General features: G+C 37.6%; 1 protein-coding gene across 1 annotated transcript in view; it reads left to right on the top strand.

The window, feature by feature from the left end:
* The window catches only part of RfC3 (replication factor C subunit RfC3), a 71,307-nt gene that overhangs the window by 18,646 nt on the left and 34,009 nt on the right, over positions 1 to 18,652 (top strand). The window contains exon 5 of the mRNA XM_067153466.2: positions 9,962 to 10,121. Coding sequence (XP_067009567.1) covers positions 9,962 to 10,121 — 160 coding nt within the window. The remainder of the gene's footprint in view (positions 1 to 9,961; positions 10,122 to 18,652) is intronic.

The raw sequence follows: 18,652 nt of genomic DNA, 5'->3' as shown, positions 1-18,652 counted from the left end.
GCATTGTTGTTATTGTGCACCCTCGTGGTAATTATGTATCTGGTTCTTGTGATCTGGTTCCTTCCTTCCTCTCTTCATTCATTGCCTATTGATCCGAGGTCCTCTTGTGTTTAACCTTTTTCTGTAAAGCCCATTTTATGTTTACCTGCCACTCAATGGCATTTCCTCTCAGTGGTTCTTATGTCTCTTGACATGGTTGTTGTCATCTTGCGGTGTTATTGGATTTGATACTTAGGTATGGGACTAAATAGCAAATCCTCTAGCCGGTTCTGGAATCCTACTAATGATGGTTTATGGGGGCCATTTGAGGTGTAACTGTCTTCTTCAAGGACTCTTGAGCATTTCCATCGACTCGACTTCTATTCCGCTACTTATATTTTATTTACCTCGTCCCCTGGGGAATATTGGGGGTGGTACCTGTTTGGCTGTGGAGCGACAGTGTGATCTTGACATCACATATTTATAGACCGGGTAACGCCGAGGTTCTGCAAAGGACAATTGTGGTATGTGTAGTATGGGTCCTTGCTCGTTATTTCCCTGTTGGTTCTTCTACCGAAGGATTTAATTTGCCTTTTTAAAATTGGTTGGATGTTCCATGGTGGGATGAATTGTATCGGTGATTCTGTGAAGTAGGCTAGTTACCTGATTCTAGATTATGTTCCCTCCTGAGTTTCTGCTATCTCTAATTCTATGCTGTTTGATCTGATGTTTGATAGCTTGGCATTAATTGTTGATCTGTTGTGATGACAACTTATTGAGCTCTCTTCATCTAATAGTACTAGTGGTCTCCAACTGATCGGGCCTATTTTGCCTCGCTATGAATTGTTTACCATTTCTATCTTGGATTTTGCTTGTTTGATATCTAGTTCTAGATTATTTGAAACATAATTATTAATTGTGGATCGATTGCTTGTCCTTCTTCTTATTCAACTTGGTGATGTAGTTGTGGAGGAAAGTTGAACCTGTGGCAGTTGAAAAATTATTTTATGTTCTGGTCTGTCAACTATGTTCTACTGTTAGGTGTTCTTGCCATCTTCAAAGGGGAAGTGTAAGGAAAGTTGGGTTAAGTGAGTTCATCCTATGGAAATATTGAATATTCGTGTGGACTTCGCGTTGTAAGGTGATCTGGTACCCTGCCAATTCATCGCTGTTATCGTCATTTCCTAAGGAGGTTTTGGGGGAAATTGGGACTTGTTTTATTGAAAATGTTGTTTAATTTGAGTTGTAGGTTCATGTAATGTACTTAGAGTTTTACTTCTTCCGTCCGTTATTGTGAGGTGATGTTGAGATGGTTAGAGGATTCATGACCTAAGGAGTGTACCTCCTTTTGACCTTAGGGTATGGTTTCTGATCCTTGAGTATTGGTGAAGTTTGGTATCATGGGTTTGATTTTGGGAATTATGTTGGGGTGGCATTATGGTTTCATTGAGAGGTGACTGTGTTCCTCTGAAGTCATGATGGTGTTATTGTGGTTGTTGTGAAATGATATTGGGTGGGCACTCTGTGATTGGTGGGATGCTGTCGAGGATTTGTATGTCCTTTACCCTTGTGGCTGATACATCGGCACTGGTAATCATTAGAGTGGTGTTGAATTGTTGTTGTGGTAATCTAGTTTGGAGGAGTTTTCGATGGACATCAAGAGAAGGTTGGACATGACCTTTGAGGTGATTTCTTGGTGTCGAGTGGGATTTAAATAGAACTAATCTATGCATCTACAACTCTTTTGGGAATGATTATTAGCTAATTGGTACCTTGGTGATTGTCGTCTGGTTCTTGGTTCATCTTCTTATATTCTCTGCCATAACCCGTTCTTCTGAAGTCATCTTGTTAATCCTACGATCTTAACTTTCATTTCGATTAACCTGCCTGTCTAGCGCATTTTTTTTAAAATGGAGCCTTTCCTGAATTAGTGTCGTTGGTATCGTAACTTATCGTTCTGTGATGTAGAAGAATAAGTATGGGATTATTCTCCTTGTACAGTCGGTATTGCAGTCATCGATCCTCTACCTGCATATGGGAGCTTGTAGTAGGACTATGTGATTTCAGGCTAGTTGGTCTCCGGTGTTTCTCCTGGTCATTTTCTGTCCCGGTGTAGGTGTTGATATTGTGTGTTCATTGCCTGGTAATTGGTGATAGTTCGGTTGTTGATGACCCACCTTACGCGTACCCTACATCTGAATTATACATATGTCTCCAACTGTAATTAACCTTTTACCCTTGGCTCTAAACTTTCATATCTTCTACGCTAGCTTTGCTTATTGTTCCAAAAGTGTTATTCAGATTCTTCTATTTATTGTTTCTTGTTTCACCTTCTGCTTGGAACGAGTATATGTGTAGTAAGCCTATGGAAGTTGAAGCTGTGAGAATGGAATATTAATTTAAGCCAAGAAATGATTTGAAAATTTAAAAAGAAAGGCTTTATCATCTATTGATTGGGGGGTTATGATTTCACAGATATGACTGTTAAAATTTTATCTTTATTCATGTATTGATTTATTCGCTACTATTAGCTTGATGTGGTAATTTAGCGTGAGTGATTTGATACTCTGTTTATGCCTCTTGCAGTTGTATTCTGTACTGATTGGAGGAAACTGATGATAAAGTGATTAGTGCGATAAGTTACTTAAAGAATTATCTAATGTTTGTTGCACTGACTTGCTTCTCGTGGAGGCTTATGTTTTCCTAATTATTTTTCTATTTTCTTTCTTCTTCTTGTGTTTTCTTTTGGGAGGTATTTATGTGGTAATTTGGTTATCACTCATGAAGTCTTGTCTTCCCCTATTATTGTAGCCCGGAATCAATTTCAAAAGAGAATTTTGTTATGTTTAAAACATTGTAAGACCTGTCTTATTGTGTTGGTTGTACCTCTGAAAATTTATTGTGATTATGCGAAGTTCGATTACCTTAGAAACCTCGGTATTATCTGCACATTTCTAGGAAAACTGGCGTGCTGATGATATTGCGCGTGAAAACTGGACTTAATTGAACACTAAACAACTGCGTGTGGTATGTATCCCTGTTATACCTCACCCAAGTGTACCTCTGCTCTCCTGGAGAAGTGTTTATGTTAAATTATTCTAGATGGAACTTTTCTTACATATATTCTTGAGACAACAGATGGTTTTTATCTATGACTACTTGTTATACCCCACCCCAAGTTGATGGTTTCGGGGGGGAGGCTGTAATGGATTTAAAATTATTCTTCGCGATGGTACGATGCATTTGGTTATGTGTCTATTTTCTTGTCTGGCCCACCGTGTATTCAAACTTCAGAATTCCATGGACTTCTATAATTGATGATGGTGTGCTATCTAGCGGTCGACTTGGAATTTAAGCTGCGAGGTAGCTAGTTGTGGTGCTATCTGGGCGCTAGATGTGAAGCTTTCTCTGTCGTAGTCTGTCGACAATGCAGATAGCAGTTGTTCCGATTATTGATTTGTAGTCTGAAGACGGAGGAACCTATTCTCTACTGATTGTGCTTTAAGAAGACTAGTAAATCAAGATGCAAGAAGAGGAGATGGTCGAGAAATTAGACCATGGGTGATGGATTGCCCATCTGGGCGATAGGCCTGAATATTTGGTTATCCTTCTGAATTTTTTTTTAATTGTATATTTGTTTTCTTCGACCTCCTAAGTAAGGTGCATCCATCTTTGTAGTGAACTAAGCGACCAAGGAATGGATTAGATAATTGTGTTAATACGCGGAGATATTTAAATTCGTATGTGAAATTGGGCATGTGTTTTTAAAAGAAATTAACTTCCTAAAACAGGTCTTCATAAAAATCTTGTAACATGATAATATTTGTTTTAGGCTTCAGTGTTGTAATGATCATGTTGGCATTTGTTTACCTTCTTGACTTCAATTAATTTTAGTTTGGTGCACCAAAGCAAGTTATTTTTTTAATTATAATATTTTCAAGCGAATGTCGGGCTACTAAAATAGAATCTGTGCGACTTTAATGTAGGACTTCTAATGACTTCCTCGGTACTTCAAGTGCTTGTTTTGATTTCGGTGCTCGTCATCTGTTACATCTGTGTAACAGAATGCAAACTTACCGTGGCCATGCCGTGTTGACATTGACATTTAAGTATCGTCGTATTATTGGAAACCATTATTCTGCTGATTTTTGGTGTAGATGTTTGTGCGTGTGGAAAGTTTTTCGTTGAGTTTGATTAATTCATTTGGTTTAAGCTACCGTTCATTGGTGAGTATTTGGTTATTTATCCTAATTATGGATTTTTGCCCTTGTTTCGAATAATTTCTTGGTATTAACAGAAGGCATGCCTTTTCTTCGATTTGATTAATTTTAAATGCAGGCCTGGAGTGACCGAGAATTTCATTAGGAAAGTTTTCAAGCTTCTTTCAAAATAGTTGTCTTAAAATTTTAAATCACCAATTGCCCTACGTTTGTTTATTTTCAAAACATTTACTTCATCCTGGCAATTTGAGTCAGTGTTAAAATAATTTATTTTCAATTAATATCCTTAATTAATTCTTCTGAATGGTGTGCACGTTCATTGTGCGGTGGTAATTCATTTGTTATTTTGTTTGAGGTCGAAAATTTTTTTTTAAATTATTTTCCTAATTAAATTTGGTTTGATCAATTTATTTTGAGTTATTATTTCAGCCAATTAATTAAGTAAACTTATTTTAAGATGATTCGCTTGACCTCTTGTGTCCAGAGCTTCCACAGTGTGCGACGGCCTTTTGATTGGGATAATCGTAAGTAGTCCTTTACTTATTTTATCCCTGGTCGTGCTAACACTCTTGACATTTACCTTAAGTTGTGAGAAGTTTACTGAAGTATTGTACCAGTAAAATAGCCCGACTTTATGAATTAATTTTAAAGTTAGCACGAAGTAGGTCTCAGAGCAATACTGGGTGGTTTCTAGCTAGGGCTGGTACAGGAGGCAGGGTCCTATCTACAAGAAATTTTTTAAATAGATTGAATAATAGTTTTTATTCAGAAAATGCATTTTAAAGTGCACATCACCTTACTGTTGATAATCGCTGTCTTCAACATCGCCTTTTGATGACTTGTGCTCCCAGCTCACCAGGCTGAACGGGAATGGAACACGTTCTGCAAGTTGCCAATATTACGTTGAGATAAGGCCCGAACACCCAGGTCGGTTTGATGTGGGTTTGACTCTCGAACTTTCGACGTTCTGGACGATCTCCAACGATGTTGCGGGGTAATCACTCGTCACATAACTTACACGAGTGTCCAAATTTACACAGTCCCCCGACACTTTGGTTTAACAGCACTGTTTCATTCAATATGGTTGGGATATGCAGTCGAATTCACTCTTAATCTCGTAGATAGAATTTATAAGTTCACTAAAGATGAAGATGCGGGTAGCATCGAGATTGGAAGAAAATAAAGCACAGTTCATGAATAGAAATAATGAAACTGAAAATTGTTCACGCACTTGGCACAGTTCGTGGTGATTTTCCAATAAATAAAGTACCACTTGACATTGAAAGAAATGTTGACGAAGAAATAAGGTTGAAATGAAAAGCACAGTTCATTGTTAGGCGCACTTGACATTAAATAAAATAGGTGACTGTTCGAGAGTTTATCAAAGACACTGCTGTCATTCACACACAAATAATTTACACACTGTTCAGAAGAAATAATACACTATTTGGTTTGAATCAGATAAAGAACACAGTTTGAGTTCGGAGTGAAACTTTGGTGTCCTAGCACACAATTATGGTAATCACTTGCATTAACATTCATGTGAAAGTTCGAACACTTTCATAAACACCCTTGTTTATAAATGAAATTATGCTGACTGAGATTTAACAAAATGTCACAGTTAATAGTATAACGTAGTAGTGTCACATTGTAATTAATGACATGTTTGTACAGAGATTAAGTTCTGCTGACTGAGACGTAAAAGGATATGTCACAGTTCCTAGTATATCGCAGTAGTGTCACATTGTAATTAATAATGTTTGTTCAGAGACTAAGTTTCACACAGGTAACGTGGTAATAAACTCAATTCCACAAGAACGAAAGTAAGTTATATTGAGAAGTTTCTACATGCGCACAGAATATAAGTTTTGTCACCTAAGTCCAATACACGACTTGTCATAATCATAGTTCAAAAACGCGCACAGATGATAAGTTCAACTTGACGGATACAATCCAAGTCTACTACAAAGACTCTGAATAGGCCTAATTTGATCTTCAACACGTGCAAAAATTCTATGTTCAATATCGACTAATAGACTCAGTGTCCATCATAAAGACTTTGTTACTTTTTGTATTTTAAGACACGCACAAATTATAAGTTCAACACGCCTATCGGAGTTTAAGTCCCACATGAAGACTTTGAATATTCGAAGATAGCCTCTGTCAGCACTCCGACGAACAACAACACTGTAGTGTGGAGAGTCAGGCTGGCCTCCCAGCTACGACTGTCTGATCAGGGTCAAGTGAGCTCAGCTTATATTCAGTTCAAGGCTCCTATGTCATCATATAACGTGATCTCTTTGAAGTTGATTATCTTGTGAATCCCTCGACGGATTTTCTTGACATTCACAATTTGAGATGTTTATGTTATCCTTTTCAAAATGACGTATCGCTCAAGTCGCTGCGATTACTATTAGAGAAGTTAAAAAAAAATTCAATTGAATGTTCACGAAGGGGTGACGTTCATATCCAGAACATACCAGGCCATGCAGGCTACACGTGGTGTCAGGCGGGTAGTCTATCTTGTCCCTGTAGCTACGTCACACACACAGCTGTCACCGGCTCGCCTGCTCGCTCCTCCGAACGTAAACAAACCAAGTTCGCTCTGAACGTCTTGCGTGATGATGAAGTACAATTGCTCGTCAAAAAATACAGCATGTACATGTCGTAACCGGTACAGTATGCTGTAGCTCTTCGGTATCATCGTCGTCATGATTACAGTCCTCACTCAGATCCCTTTGTGCTTTTTCAGCTATCTTGGAGATCGTCATAGCTTCTCCAGTGACAAGGGTTACATTAACATTTGTGTAATCATCGAATGATGTGTCCTCTTCCAATTTCCTCCATTCACCATAATTATTAGGAGCATTGTCATTATCATTGATGATATTACAATCATCATCAGAACTACCTCCAAATCCACCTTTTCAGAAACGATTGCGAACTGTAAGTTCTGAAACACGGTGTCATGTCACTGCGATGTAATGCATTGCCTATCAGAAGAAAAGAAAATAGTATATATTGATTTACTGTTTTTAATTTGTTTGAAGGCACAAGATTATTATAACAGCAACTCAGAGAATCATGTCTTTCAGGGCTGCTTCACACTAGGTGACCAGAATCGGCTACAGAGTAGCTCATGAATTCCGTGTCGCCGAACAGGTAGCCCGCTACTTAGCCACCTTCCCCGGCCTACTGTCAGTGTTCATCATTTTCTTGCCTCTTGTTATTGTCGAAAAGAAAGAAGGAAAGAGAGCGCCATAGGTTTCATTCACATCCTGTGTGAAAGATCGTTTGGAAAGACTTTTTTAAAATAAATTATTCGATTATTTATGTTATGACCAAGTTTATTAGTTGCTTCAGGATTTCAAAGAAAACTTTTGATGAACTCTTCGAAATAGTGAAAGAAGATATTACGGGAATGGATACCAAGCTGAAAAAAGCAAATCTGGCTAAAGAAAAAATTAGCCTTAACTTTGAGGGAATTGAATTGAGATGGTCATTCTTTGAGACCATGCATATCTCTTCTCAACTCTATTGCTACATTCTTCACATTTTAAGTTCGAGATAGTTGTATAATTTTCATGATGAAATCTTCCGTGTTTATTCAGTCCTCTTGTCTCGATATATCATACTGAATATATTTCTTTTACCGCATTTCCCACAGTGGTGGGGTCGCGGGTGCAAACTATGTTACCCATGTGAATCGGGCCCTGTTTTATGCCCTTCCTGACGCCAACCCTATGCATGTTTCTGTAGTGGTTGGTAGAGTGATGTGTTGTATGAATATGAAGAGGAGAGTTTGGCGACAAACATGAACCATACCTTACACAGTTAAAATTTATGGCCTCACTGGAAATTGAACACGGGATTCTCTAAACCGAAGGCCAGTAGGTTGACCATTTAGCCTAGGAGCCGGGCATCATTCATATTGATTATAATTTATTTTATTTGGTACAGTTTATAGTATTTTGAAACGGAGTCCATAACGTGAAGGAACATGAAACGCACATTGACACTGAAGGGAGTTCTGAGCGGAATGCAGCTGAAGAATATGAAGACCCCAGTGCACAGTCGCCAGTTGGGGTTGCGAAATCTGCCTCGGTTGTCATAGCGGGAATGAACTACTTCTAGGTCAGTCGCCGAGACAGAGTAGCCCAGTGTGAAGAGCTCCATTTAAAATAACGTTTCTCGAGCACGCGAGGCTGGTAGCCGATTCCTGTCACCTAGTGTGAAACGGCCCTTAATGCATTATACTCTGCAAAGTCCTAGGACAAACATTTTACATGAACATGAATAAACAGACAAAAAAAGGAAATAAATGAGAGAAATCTTAGCAGTAACGCTGATCTTCATTTCGTCCTTCTTTCCAATGTTTATACATCTGAGAGCGTGCTACACCTGGATGATACAATAATGCAACTTGAAGTTTTGTATCACTCCAAGATCAAGCAGCTGTAGCTTGCTCGTACAATTTGCAGGAAAAAATTTTCACAATCATATTCTTCACATAAGAAGTAATAGGAGGATGTGCTGGGCATCGATCCATGAATAATAAGATCTTACGACCTTTCGCTCCCATTGTGGCGTCCATGCTTTGAAGCCATTCTTCTAAAACTTTCGTAGTGCCCAGGATTTCTTATTGTTGGTGTATTTTGTGGGAAGTGTTACAACATTTTTAAAACAATGCAGCTTTGAAAATTTTGGCAATTGTCAGTGGAGTCAGTTTTTTACTTCTGTCACTAGTGGCATATAACAGAACGGTTAGGCGTTGTTTGCTTTGTTTCCCGCCATGACATTTTTCCCTTTTGAATGCCATTGTACGTCCAGGCATTAAATTAAAAAAGGAGGCCTGTCTCGTCCACGTTGAAAGTGTCCTTAAGAGTGAATTGAGATGTCAGTTCTTTCAAACGATTTTCTTTCCAATCTTACAGTCCTGGCATCAACACTTCTGCTTTCCCTACACACATTATAACTACTGATACCATGTCTAACCTTAAATTTGTTTAGCCAGCCCGATGAAGCATTAAAATCTTTTACACGAAGTCTGATCGCTAGTTCACTTGCCTTTTTGCAAAGCATTGGTCTGCTGATCGGAATGCCTTCTGCCTTTTTCGTTTTCCCGTGTTGTACGTTTTTTTTTTTTTTTTTTTTTTTTGTGGTTCCTCCAAAAAGGGAGAATCGAGGTTCCGCTGTATTTCCCACTTGTACCCTTCTGCTGATCTCCTTATCCAATCTTGCATCTTGCATTATTTCACTTCTCAAATGTTTGAAGTATTCAAGAACCTCAAGGCTTTGTCCCCTGATACTAACAATTCCTTTTCCTTCTCTTTCTCCTCTTGTCATCACCACTGTTTTACTCTTTTCCACACTGATTTTTGCACCACATTTCTCAGTATTTTCATTTAAAGCCTCTAGTTGGATTTGTACTTCTATATTGTTGACTCCCCAGATCACTATGTCATCTGCAAACAACAGTATTTTCATATTCCCTCCATATTTTGCTTTTGTTTCCTTTATAATTTCATCCTCCCCACTGAAGTCTGGACACAACTGGAACAATTCTTATATATTGCTTTCACTAGTTCCCTTGATTGCCTTCCACGTCCTTTTCTTTCCAGTTTTTCCCACTTTATTTCTTATGCACTGTAAATCAGTAGATTATTAGTTTCAATACAACAATTAACTTCATTTTGTTTTTAATTACTAGAAGTAATACTTTCTGAGAAGATCATCAAGATTTGTTTCTTTTTGTGTTTCAGTCATAGAGAAATATACAGAGAATGTTAGATTTTGCATTATTTGCAATTACTTAACGAAGATAATACCAGCTCTGCAGTCACGATGTATGAGATTCCGTTTTGGTCCCCTCCAGAATGATCAAATTCTGCCTAGACTGGACTACGTAGTGAAAGAAGAAGGGTGAGTACTTCTTTGGTGAATATTAATCATGGAAAGGAACAGACAAGTGACAGAGTCGTAAATATAAAGATAGGAACATGAAAATGACAGGATAGACACAATGACAGGTCAGCATCAGAAGAGGGAGCAACAGAAATAAAAGACGAGGACAGTTTCTGCATTCTATGCACGTGGGATTTTTCAGAGATGCCAACCTATGAATTTTCACATATACTACGTCAATACAGAAGCAGCACCGTTTATAATGGATGTCACAAAATCTAATTACTCTTCATAGATTCTAAATTTCTCCCACAAACGTGAAAAATTATAATATGTTGGATGCTTCCTGTTGAAAAACGGAGTTCATGAAAATTATTATTATTTAGCATATGGCATAAAATGTATATACGCACGCACACACACACACAGTTGAATATAATACAATAACAAAAAAACAATTTCAAATCAGAATGTCCAGGCCTTCCATCCACTCTAATACTGTCTCTGATGGACTCAAGAAATCAGCCCAGCTACAGCTTCCAGCTGTTGATGATGTGAGGGACGGTTTGCCGTGGGGCACTACAGTCGTATTCTGGTGACATTAAGCAGTTCCACTTATAGAGTGAGTCCCTGCATCCTCCAGGACCTGTATGAACTCTGTTAAGAATGACTCGCTGTCTGCACGATAGATGAAATCCACTAGCAATTTGCGCACCGGAAAACATGTTGTGAAGGGACAAGTCTATTGAAGATTTCCAGTGGTCTTCCCAAACTTTCAGTGTTAAAGCTGTTGCGAGCCATGCCAGCAGCATCATGCAAAGGTGGATGGCGTGACTTCAGCCTTTGAATACTGAGTGCAGGGATGTCTTCTAGTAACGGTAGGTTGTTTGGTTTTTTCTTTCTTGCTACTCTCGTAAGAGGGCATTCGATCTGTGCAGATCAGGGGGCATTATTCCGGTGAGAAGCAGGAGCCAATAAATGGGTGTGGAATCTGATTCTGCCTGAAATAAGGCGCATGCTGTTGTTCAGCTGTCTACCTACATATCCATTATATGGACTGTTAAGCCATACAGGAGAACAATACTCTGCACTGGAATAAACCAGACCAAGGGCAGAACATCGTAGAGTGCTTGCAGTAGATCCTCGGATCTGTGTAATTCAGCATTATGCTGTTGTTGATCCTGAATAAAAAAATAAATTAAAAATAAATAAAATGGTCTTGCATAGTTTCTGATGAATATTGTTTTGAGTTTTCAGTTTCTTAGATAAGTTCAATAGATTTTGCTTGAATGATAAAGTGCGATCCAAGGTTACACCTAGATATTTAGGAAGCCAGTTATGACAAAAAGTCTATCTGACAAGATCTGGCCATCACATAATGTCAAGAATACCGAAGAAAAAATTATGATATAGCGTCATTTGTCTACAAACTTTAACAGGTAGCATAACATATTTACTGAATGCAAATCTCCAGCATATGCACTCGGTTTCTGTTCTTTTACCTCTGATGTAGTTATGAGTTGCTTGCATTGATTATTACTTTTATTGTGTGCTTCTGTGCAAACTTACATTGTGTAGTAGAAGCATTTATTTCAATGAAGACCATCATTAAATAAATCAGTTTCTTGTAAATGTAAAAACAGTGAAGATCAGAGTGGCCCTGGACAAAAGCTATCTGCAGCAATTAGTATTACTGAAAACAATATTTGGAAGAGTTTTATGCTTAGGATCATCAAAAATTTACCAAGACATGTGTTTTGTAAAACGTGCAAGTGATTTTTCCATTTAACATGGAGGACGTGATGATTGTTCACACCATGCGAAAAAATGTAGGAAGCGTTTAGATGCATCAACGGGCAATACCATACGCTCTCAATAATAGCGTTGTTTGCGCTGAATTTTCTTTCACACCTCTCTCTCTCTCTCTTTTTTTTTTTGAATTCAAACATCCCTTATCGGCATGGAACCATACTACTATGGACAACTACCTAAGGTTGGCATCTCTGGAGTTTTAAAATGAAAAGCCATGCCACTGTGATTCAGATTTCATGTGAAATTTTAGGTCTCATGACCAATGATAATTAAACCAAGAGTCGTGTAAAATACAAGCTTATGTTTGCTTATAATAAATGTGAAATAGAATGAGTTAAAAAAACTTTCATCTATCCTAATCAAACTTCCTGTAGTCAGCTCTTGTTCTTTATCGACCCTAACATTAGTAGGTTTCCTAGGCCCAGGTATTATTTCATTTTCACGATCATTGTGGCCCTTGTGTTTCTTTGACCAGTACCTTCATTTTTCAAAGTGTCGAACACCTTCCATTTTTTCCCTCTTATTAGTATTGCACCCTTCGGGTCAGGGTGACCACAGTTATTTTCCCAACTAGTCAGATAAACGTCTCAGGGTATCCATGTTTCCATAAAAATGGTTAATTTTTCTATAATTCCGTTTAACGTGCGTCCAAAGAGAAATAGTGACACCCTACGCAGTTCAAAATTCCGTAATTCAACGCTCAATTGTGAACTCCGCATACGTATACTTTAATCCACATTTCCTAAGACATATCCGCTTATCGGGTACCTTATTCACTAAATACAACTACAGTCTATCACTACAAATGAGAACTCATTCAATTATATAAAACATAATCAAGAACATATTTATTAAATTACTGAGAATCGCGAAAGAAATGGTTAAATGTCAAAAATAGTTTGTGAGCTTTCAGTCATTAACCTAATAAAACAAGTATTTTAACTCCTGAATCAATTATTTTAAGTCAGCGCTGGCTTATTTCTAATCTAAATTTGCATATCACAACACTCTGGGTTTAGTACTCCTGAAATGAATTCAAATTCTGTTTCATCTTTCTATCAAAACTTAAGTCTGGCCATTTATGTACACAAATATATAATAATCTTCTGACCACAGTCAAAGTTCAGTATTTCAATAAATAATTCTATCACTTGAGGTGTTAACTATTCACCATCATCAAAAATGTTACCATTACAGTATTCATATTATTGTAGGAATGATCTGAATTTCAATAAAAGTGTCCTGAGTTCTAATATCAGTGATCTGAATTATATTAAAAATTATCTGAGTTCGTTGGTGTTGAATAAAGTGAAGAAAATGAGGAATCGAAAGACGTACTAAGTTTCTTGCTCCGATTGTCATTTAAAATACGGCTCCTAGCTTAATATTCGCTCTTATAGTATTTCAAATTAAAAAAACATTGATGATATCCTATGTAAATCTCATATTATTTCCCTACTCTAGCTAGATAATTTCTTATGTAACGTATTCCAGCTCAATATGCACACAGCCAATAAGCATTTATCATATATATATGCAAGTGTCTTCATTACGATATCTCAATATTATATTATCATACTGGTTACATACTAGTCTCATCTTCCATGCAATCAACATTCACTCAGAATACGACATAATCATGCATAAATCTACCCATCACCAGTTGTTACTACCGTCAAACCACTCTCAAACTTCATCTAAATATATATAATTTTACTATCCATACCTTGCTATAGTTCTTCCCTGGGGCATATTTCCTTTCCGTAGTTGCTTTACTTGTGCCCTTATATCGCACATTATTTATATCATATACGTCTCATTTCTTATTAATCTGCGCAATATTTCACTTAAAACATCACATACACTTCCATTATTTCATCTATAACCCTCATTTCAACCTATATTTAACTTATTCAACATCTACAATTAACGCGTTTAACCTCCAATATTCATTAAATATAACGAGACGTGACATTCTTTTAGCGCAGAATTCATTTCTTACAACACGACTTATCATATAATTCAACACATAACCCCAAATACGGTATCTACTCTTCCATTATAATCATTCAGCAAAGAGTATGGTGACTTAAATTAAACAATTCAAAACATGCGTCCCTCTATGACGTAATCTGGGTTCGGATGGTTCTATATCATTCATGGATCTTTTTAGCTAACCGGGATTCTTTGCAAATATCTGTTACACTATGTCACTTTTAAAATCATATTCTCACTCCTCTGGTTAAGATAATATATAAATACGTAACCATTATATCACGAGATATCGTCTTAAGTTCACACTGACTTAATATATGTTAATACCATCTTAAATGTTTCACACTGCACTTCCTTATATTAATTGCACACTCAATTATTTCATGCTTGGGCTATTCAGTTCTATTGCATATACTGGTAATACTTTACATAAGAAATTATACTACTTATTATTATTATTACTTAGCTCGCCATTCAATATCTCAGGCCTTAGTTGCTCTTCTTCAACTGCTCCACGGTCTGGTCACAGGCCTTGGATCGAGAATTGGACTGGTCCTTCATCTCTGGTAGCTCGGGTTGAGTGACCTCCTCCTCTTGGGTCGGGTGGTTTTAACTGCGAGGACGACATCTCTCTCCAGGTTGGTCTATGCCGATTTAGCAAGCCATCATTTCTTCAGGAATACTGTAGATAATATACATCAATTCTGAAACATATGTATTCATCATGGTTCTGTGAAGTCTTAGTATTTATCGTTGATAACTGTATATCGTTGTTGCCAGGACGAAACCTATGTGAAAAATTTTAGCTTAGAACTTTGGCCGGTAAGGTTCTGTCATCTAAGGTGCAATATTGTGTGCATATTGTCAAGGCATTTTCGCTCTTCTTGATGTATGTGCTGTGGGTCAGTATATCTCCAAAAATATTATCACATAGGAGATTTTGTCCCGGCAACAACGACATATATTTGCTAGCCTTCCTCTGCAGAAATATTTTCTTATTCCTTGAGGCCAGTAGAAGATTATTTGCTTCGTCTAATCGTATATTCAAAGTTAGCTTATTTTCCTTTGTGATGTATAATTTTTCAATGATCGCCTCTTTATTTACGATATCGTTGCTATTATTTTCTCCTTTTGTAGTTCAATCTCCAGCTCTCGCGTCTCGGTCAACCTTTTGCTTCAAGACGATTAGTGTATAAGTATCCGGACGAACTTTTCTGAATTTCCGGGGTTTATATCCTCCTTACCGTATTTCAGGGTTTAGCACTTCGTTTCCTTCAATATTACCGTCGTCTCAACTTAATATTCTCGTTAGAAACTATCAATCTTGCTTAATTCTTGAGAGCTATGTTCAGCACGTCTTTTCGTTACGAAGTCAATTTTTTAAGTAAGTTTTTATAATAATCCGTTCGATCCTTCTTATTTTTTCTAAAACAATCCGATCGATTCTACTCTGTTGTACATTGCCCTCATAGTGGTAGGTTTAAATCAGTCATGGCCTTCTTACATACATAAATATCGACACTCTGCTACACATTCCTTTGCCTTGGCTGGTCTCTACCTTCCGTAGGCGCCATTTTGGAATACGTCCAGTAAATGCATCGGGTACAGTATTAATAGTGGGTGGTTGCCCAGTTGTACTTCTTCTTAAAACAGTAATTGCCACCACCACATTTTCCTTAATTTTTTTAACACATATTGATTTGTATTGACCATTTATTCATTTTCTTGGTTGGGGAAATAACCGCTATCACAAAATATCATCATCGTCATCATCAGTGTTGCCAACTCTAGTAATCTGGAATCTTTTTTTTTAAGTAATTTAGTGACATAGTTTCAATTATAGCGACCGTGCCATTTAGAGAAAATTCAGTTGAATTTTAATTTATGACTTGATCAATTTGGTGAGCCAAGTAGTCGACACTAGCATTGGGCTTCACGTAATTGCGTGGGTGCATGATGCAATATATTAATCTATGCACATTACGTAATGCAATCTGAGTGCATGACTCATTCATACCTGTGGAGTCCGTAGTATCTTCGGAAGGCTTATCAGAGACTGATCATCCCACCCACACAGTTACTGTAAATGAATAGAGATAGGTAATTTTAATTTCCATGTGATGAGATTGATGAGTTGATGACAAAATTTGGATCACTATTCATTCAATTATTTCGAAAGCTTTCACTATTAGGTTGCCTCATTCATTTGAATCGAGTTTCGAGAATGGATAATAATCAAACGGGGGGGGGGAACTGAATAATCAAACACCATGTAAAATTATTAATAGGCGACTTCAACGCTCAACTAGGCAGAGAAAGAAAATACCGTGACATCATCGGAAAATGGCCATCACACAAGAAAACAAATACAAACGGAGAGAGTATACTTGACCTGTGTAGAAACTATAAGTTAATCTCAAAATCTACATGTTTTAAGAGAAAATCTCAAAAACTCAAAACATCGAAACACCCTAACTCGCTGACTACACTAAAGGAGAATGGCAACTGGATCACATCTGCATGGACACATACCACCACAAAGAGATCTATAACGTCAAAGTCCTCTGAAGAATAGACGCAGGTTCAGATCACTACATAGTTAAAATTTAAGTTAAACTCACTCCCCAGAGGAGACAACCAAAGCAAGCTCCTAAAACTAAAAGAAAAATAGATCCTACCCAGCTAAATAACAATGAAAATTACCAGAAAGCAAAAGAAAAAAGAAAAATCACACATAAACGTGAATACTTAGTACACAAGTTTAAACAAATTTCAGAAGACTTGGCTCCAATTAAACCACGTAAAAATCACCAATGGTGGAACAGTGAATGTGATGAAACAATGGAGAAAAACATCAGGCATGGCTATTACATCAGTCCCCAAAATTAGAAATATCCTATCAAAATCTAGTAAAACAGAGAAAAGAAACTACCCGAGTCTTAAGAAGAATAAAAAGACAGCATCATAAGGACACACTGCAATTAATTGAAGAAGAATTCAATAAAACTCAATCAAGGGACTACTACAAGAAGAATTCAATAAAACTCAATCAAGGGACTACTACAAAACCTTCAGAAAACAGCTCCAAAAATATGAACCCCCAACCCTATTGATGAAGGATGAAAATGGTAAGCAGAAATTCTGGCTAAATATTTTTTTTTGTTAGTTGCTTTACATCGCACCGACACAGATAGGTCTTACGGCGACGATGGGACAGGAAAGGGCTAGGAGGGGGAAGGAAGCGGCCGTGGCCTTAATTAAGGTACAGCCCCAGCATTTGCATGGTGTGAAAATGGGAAACCACGGAAAACCATTTTCAGGGCTGCCGACAGTGGGGTTCGAACCTACTATCTCCCGAATACTGGATACTGGCTGCACTTAAGCGACTGCAGCTATCGAGCTCGGTGGCTAAATATTTCAGCAAACTTTTAAATTGTGAGGAACCTACAGAACTCTTTCATTTGGATACCAACACCCCGATAAAACCACCACCAGAGAACATCAATCCTTCCACAATAAAGAAAGTCTACCAATCACTGAATAAATTAAAAAACTACAAAGCGCCAGGAGAAGATCAGACCTTTGCAGAAATCTGGAAATATCCAGGAAGATCAGCAAACATTACCCTCCATCAACAAACTTGTCTCTATCTGGATTAAAGAAGAACTACCAGAACACTGGACAACAGCCTTCATTCACCCACTGCATAAGAAAAGGAGACAAAACCGACCCTAATAACTTTAGGGGAATCTCGGTCTTAGACATAACATACAAAATCTTTTCGATAATCATCCTTAATAGGATAAGTTTACAGCTTGAGAAAGGACTAGGAGAATATCAAGGAGGTTTCAGACCCTGGAGGAGCTCTCCTGATCAGATCATGAGTTTTAAGTTGATAATGGACTATAACAGGAGAAGACCGGGCGAGTTGGCCGTGCGCGTAGAGGCGCGCGGCTGTGAGCTTGCATCCGGGAGATAGTAGGTTCGAATCCCACTATCGGCAGCCCTGAAGATGGTTTTCCGTGGTTTCCCATTTTCACACCAGGCAAATGCTGGGGCTGTACCTTAATTAAGGCCACGGCCGCTTCCTTCCAACTCCTAGGCCTTTCCTATCCCATCGTCGCCATAAGACCTATCTGTGTCGGTGCGACGTAAAGCCCCTAGCAAAAAAAAAACAGGAGAAGAAACGGAGATATGGTGATAGCATTTGTAGATTTCAAGAAAACTGACAATTGCATCCATAGAGAATCTCTGTTTAAGATTTTAAGACAACTTGGACTACAGCCCAAATTAATAAACATGATAAAATTGACTCTTATTAACACCAAATCAAAAGTGAAGTTTAGGGGTGAAACATCAGTCATTTGAAATTAAAACTGGACTACGGCAGGGAGATAGGCTCTCACCACTATTATTTAATTGTGCTCTAGAAATGGTAATGAGGGAATGGTTTAGGAAATGTCCCTCAAAAATATTGGCCAAAAAAATCAAAACAAATTGCCTGGGTTTTGCCGACGATTTAGCATTACTAGCAGTGGACATAAAAGAACCAAAAACCCAGATATCAGAACTTCAAAACATTGCAAATAAAATTGGCCTCAAAATATCATTTGAAAAACAGATTTATGCCCCAAAAACCAACACAACTAAAAGAAGTTACCATAAATGGCAATAAAATCAAAATAATAACTCAATTCAAATAGCTTGGAGAAGTAATAACACAATCCAGACAAGAACAAATA

The sequence above is a fragment of the Anabrus simplex genome, chromosome 9, assembly GCF_040414725.1.
Source record: "Anabrus simplex isolate iqAnaSimp1 chromosome 9, ASM4041472v1, whole genome shotgun sequence".
Classification (NCBI taxonomy): domain Eukaryota; kingdom Metazoa; phylum Arthropoda; class Insecta; order Orthoptera; family Tettigoniidae; genus Anabrus; species Anabrus simplex.
The sequence above is the reverse complement of the archived record's forward strand: the minus strand, read 5'-3'. Positions and strand labels throughout refer to the sequence as shown.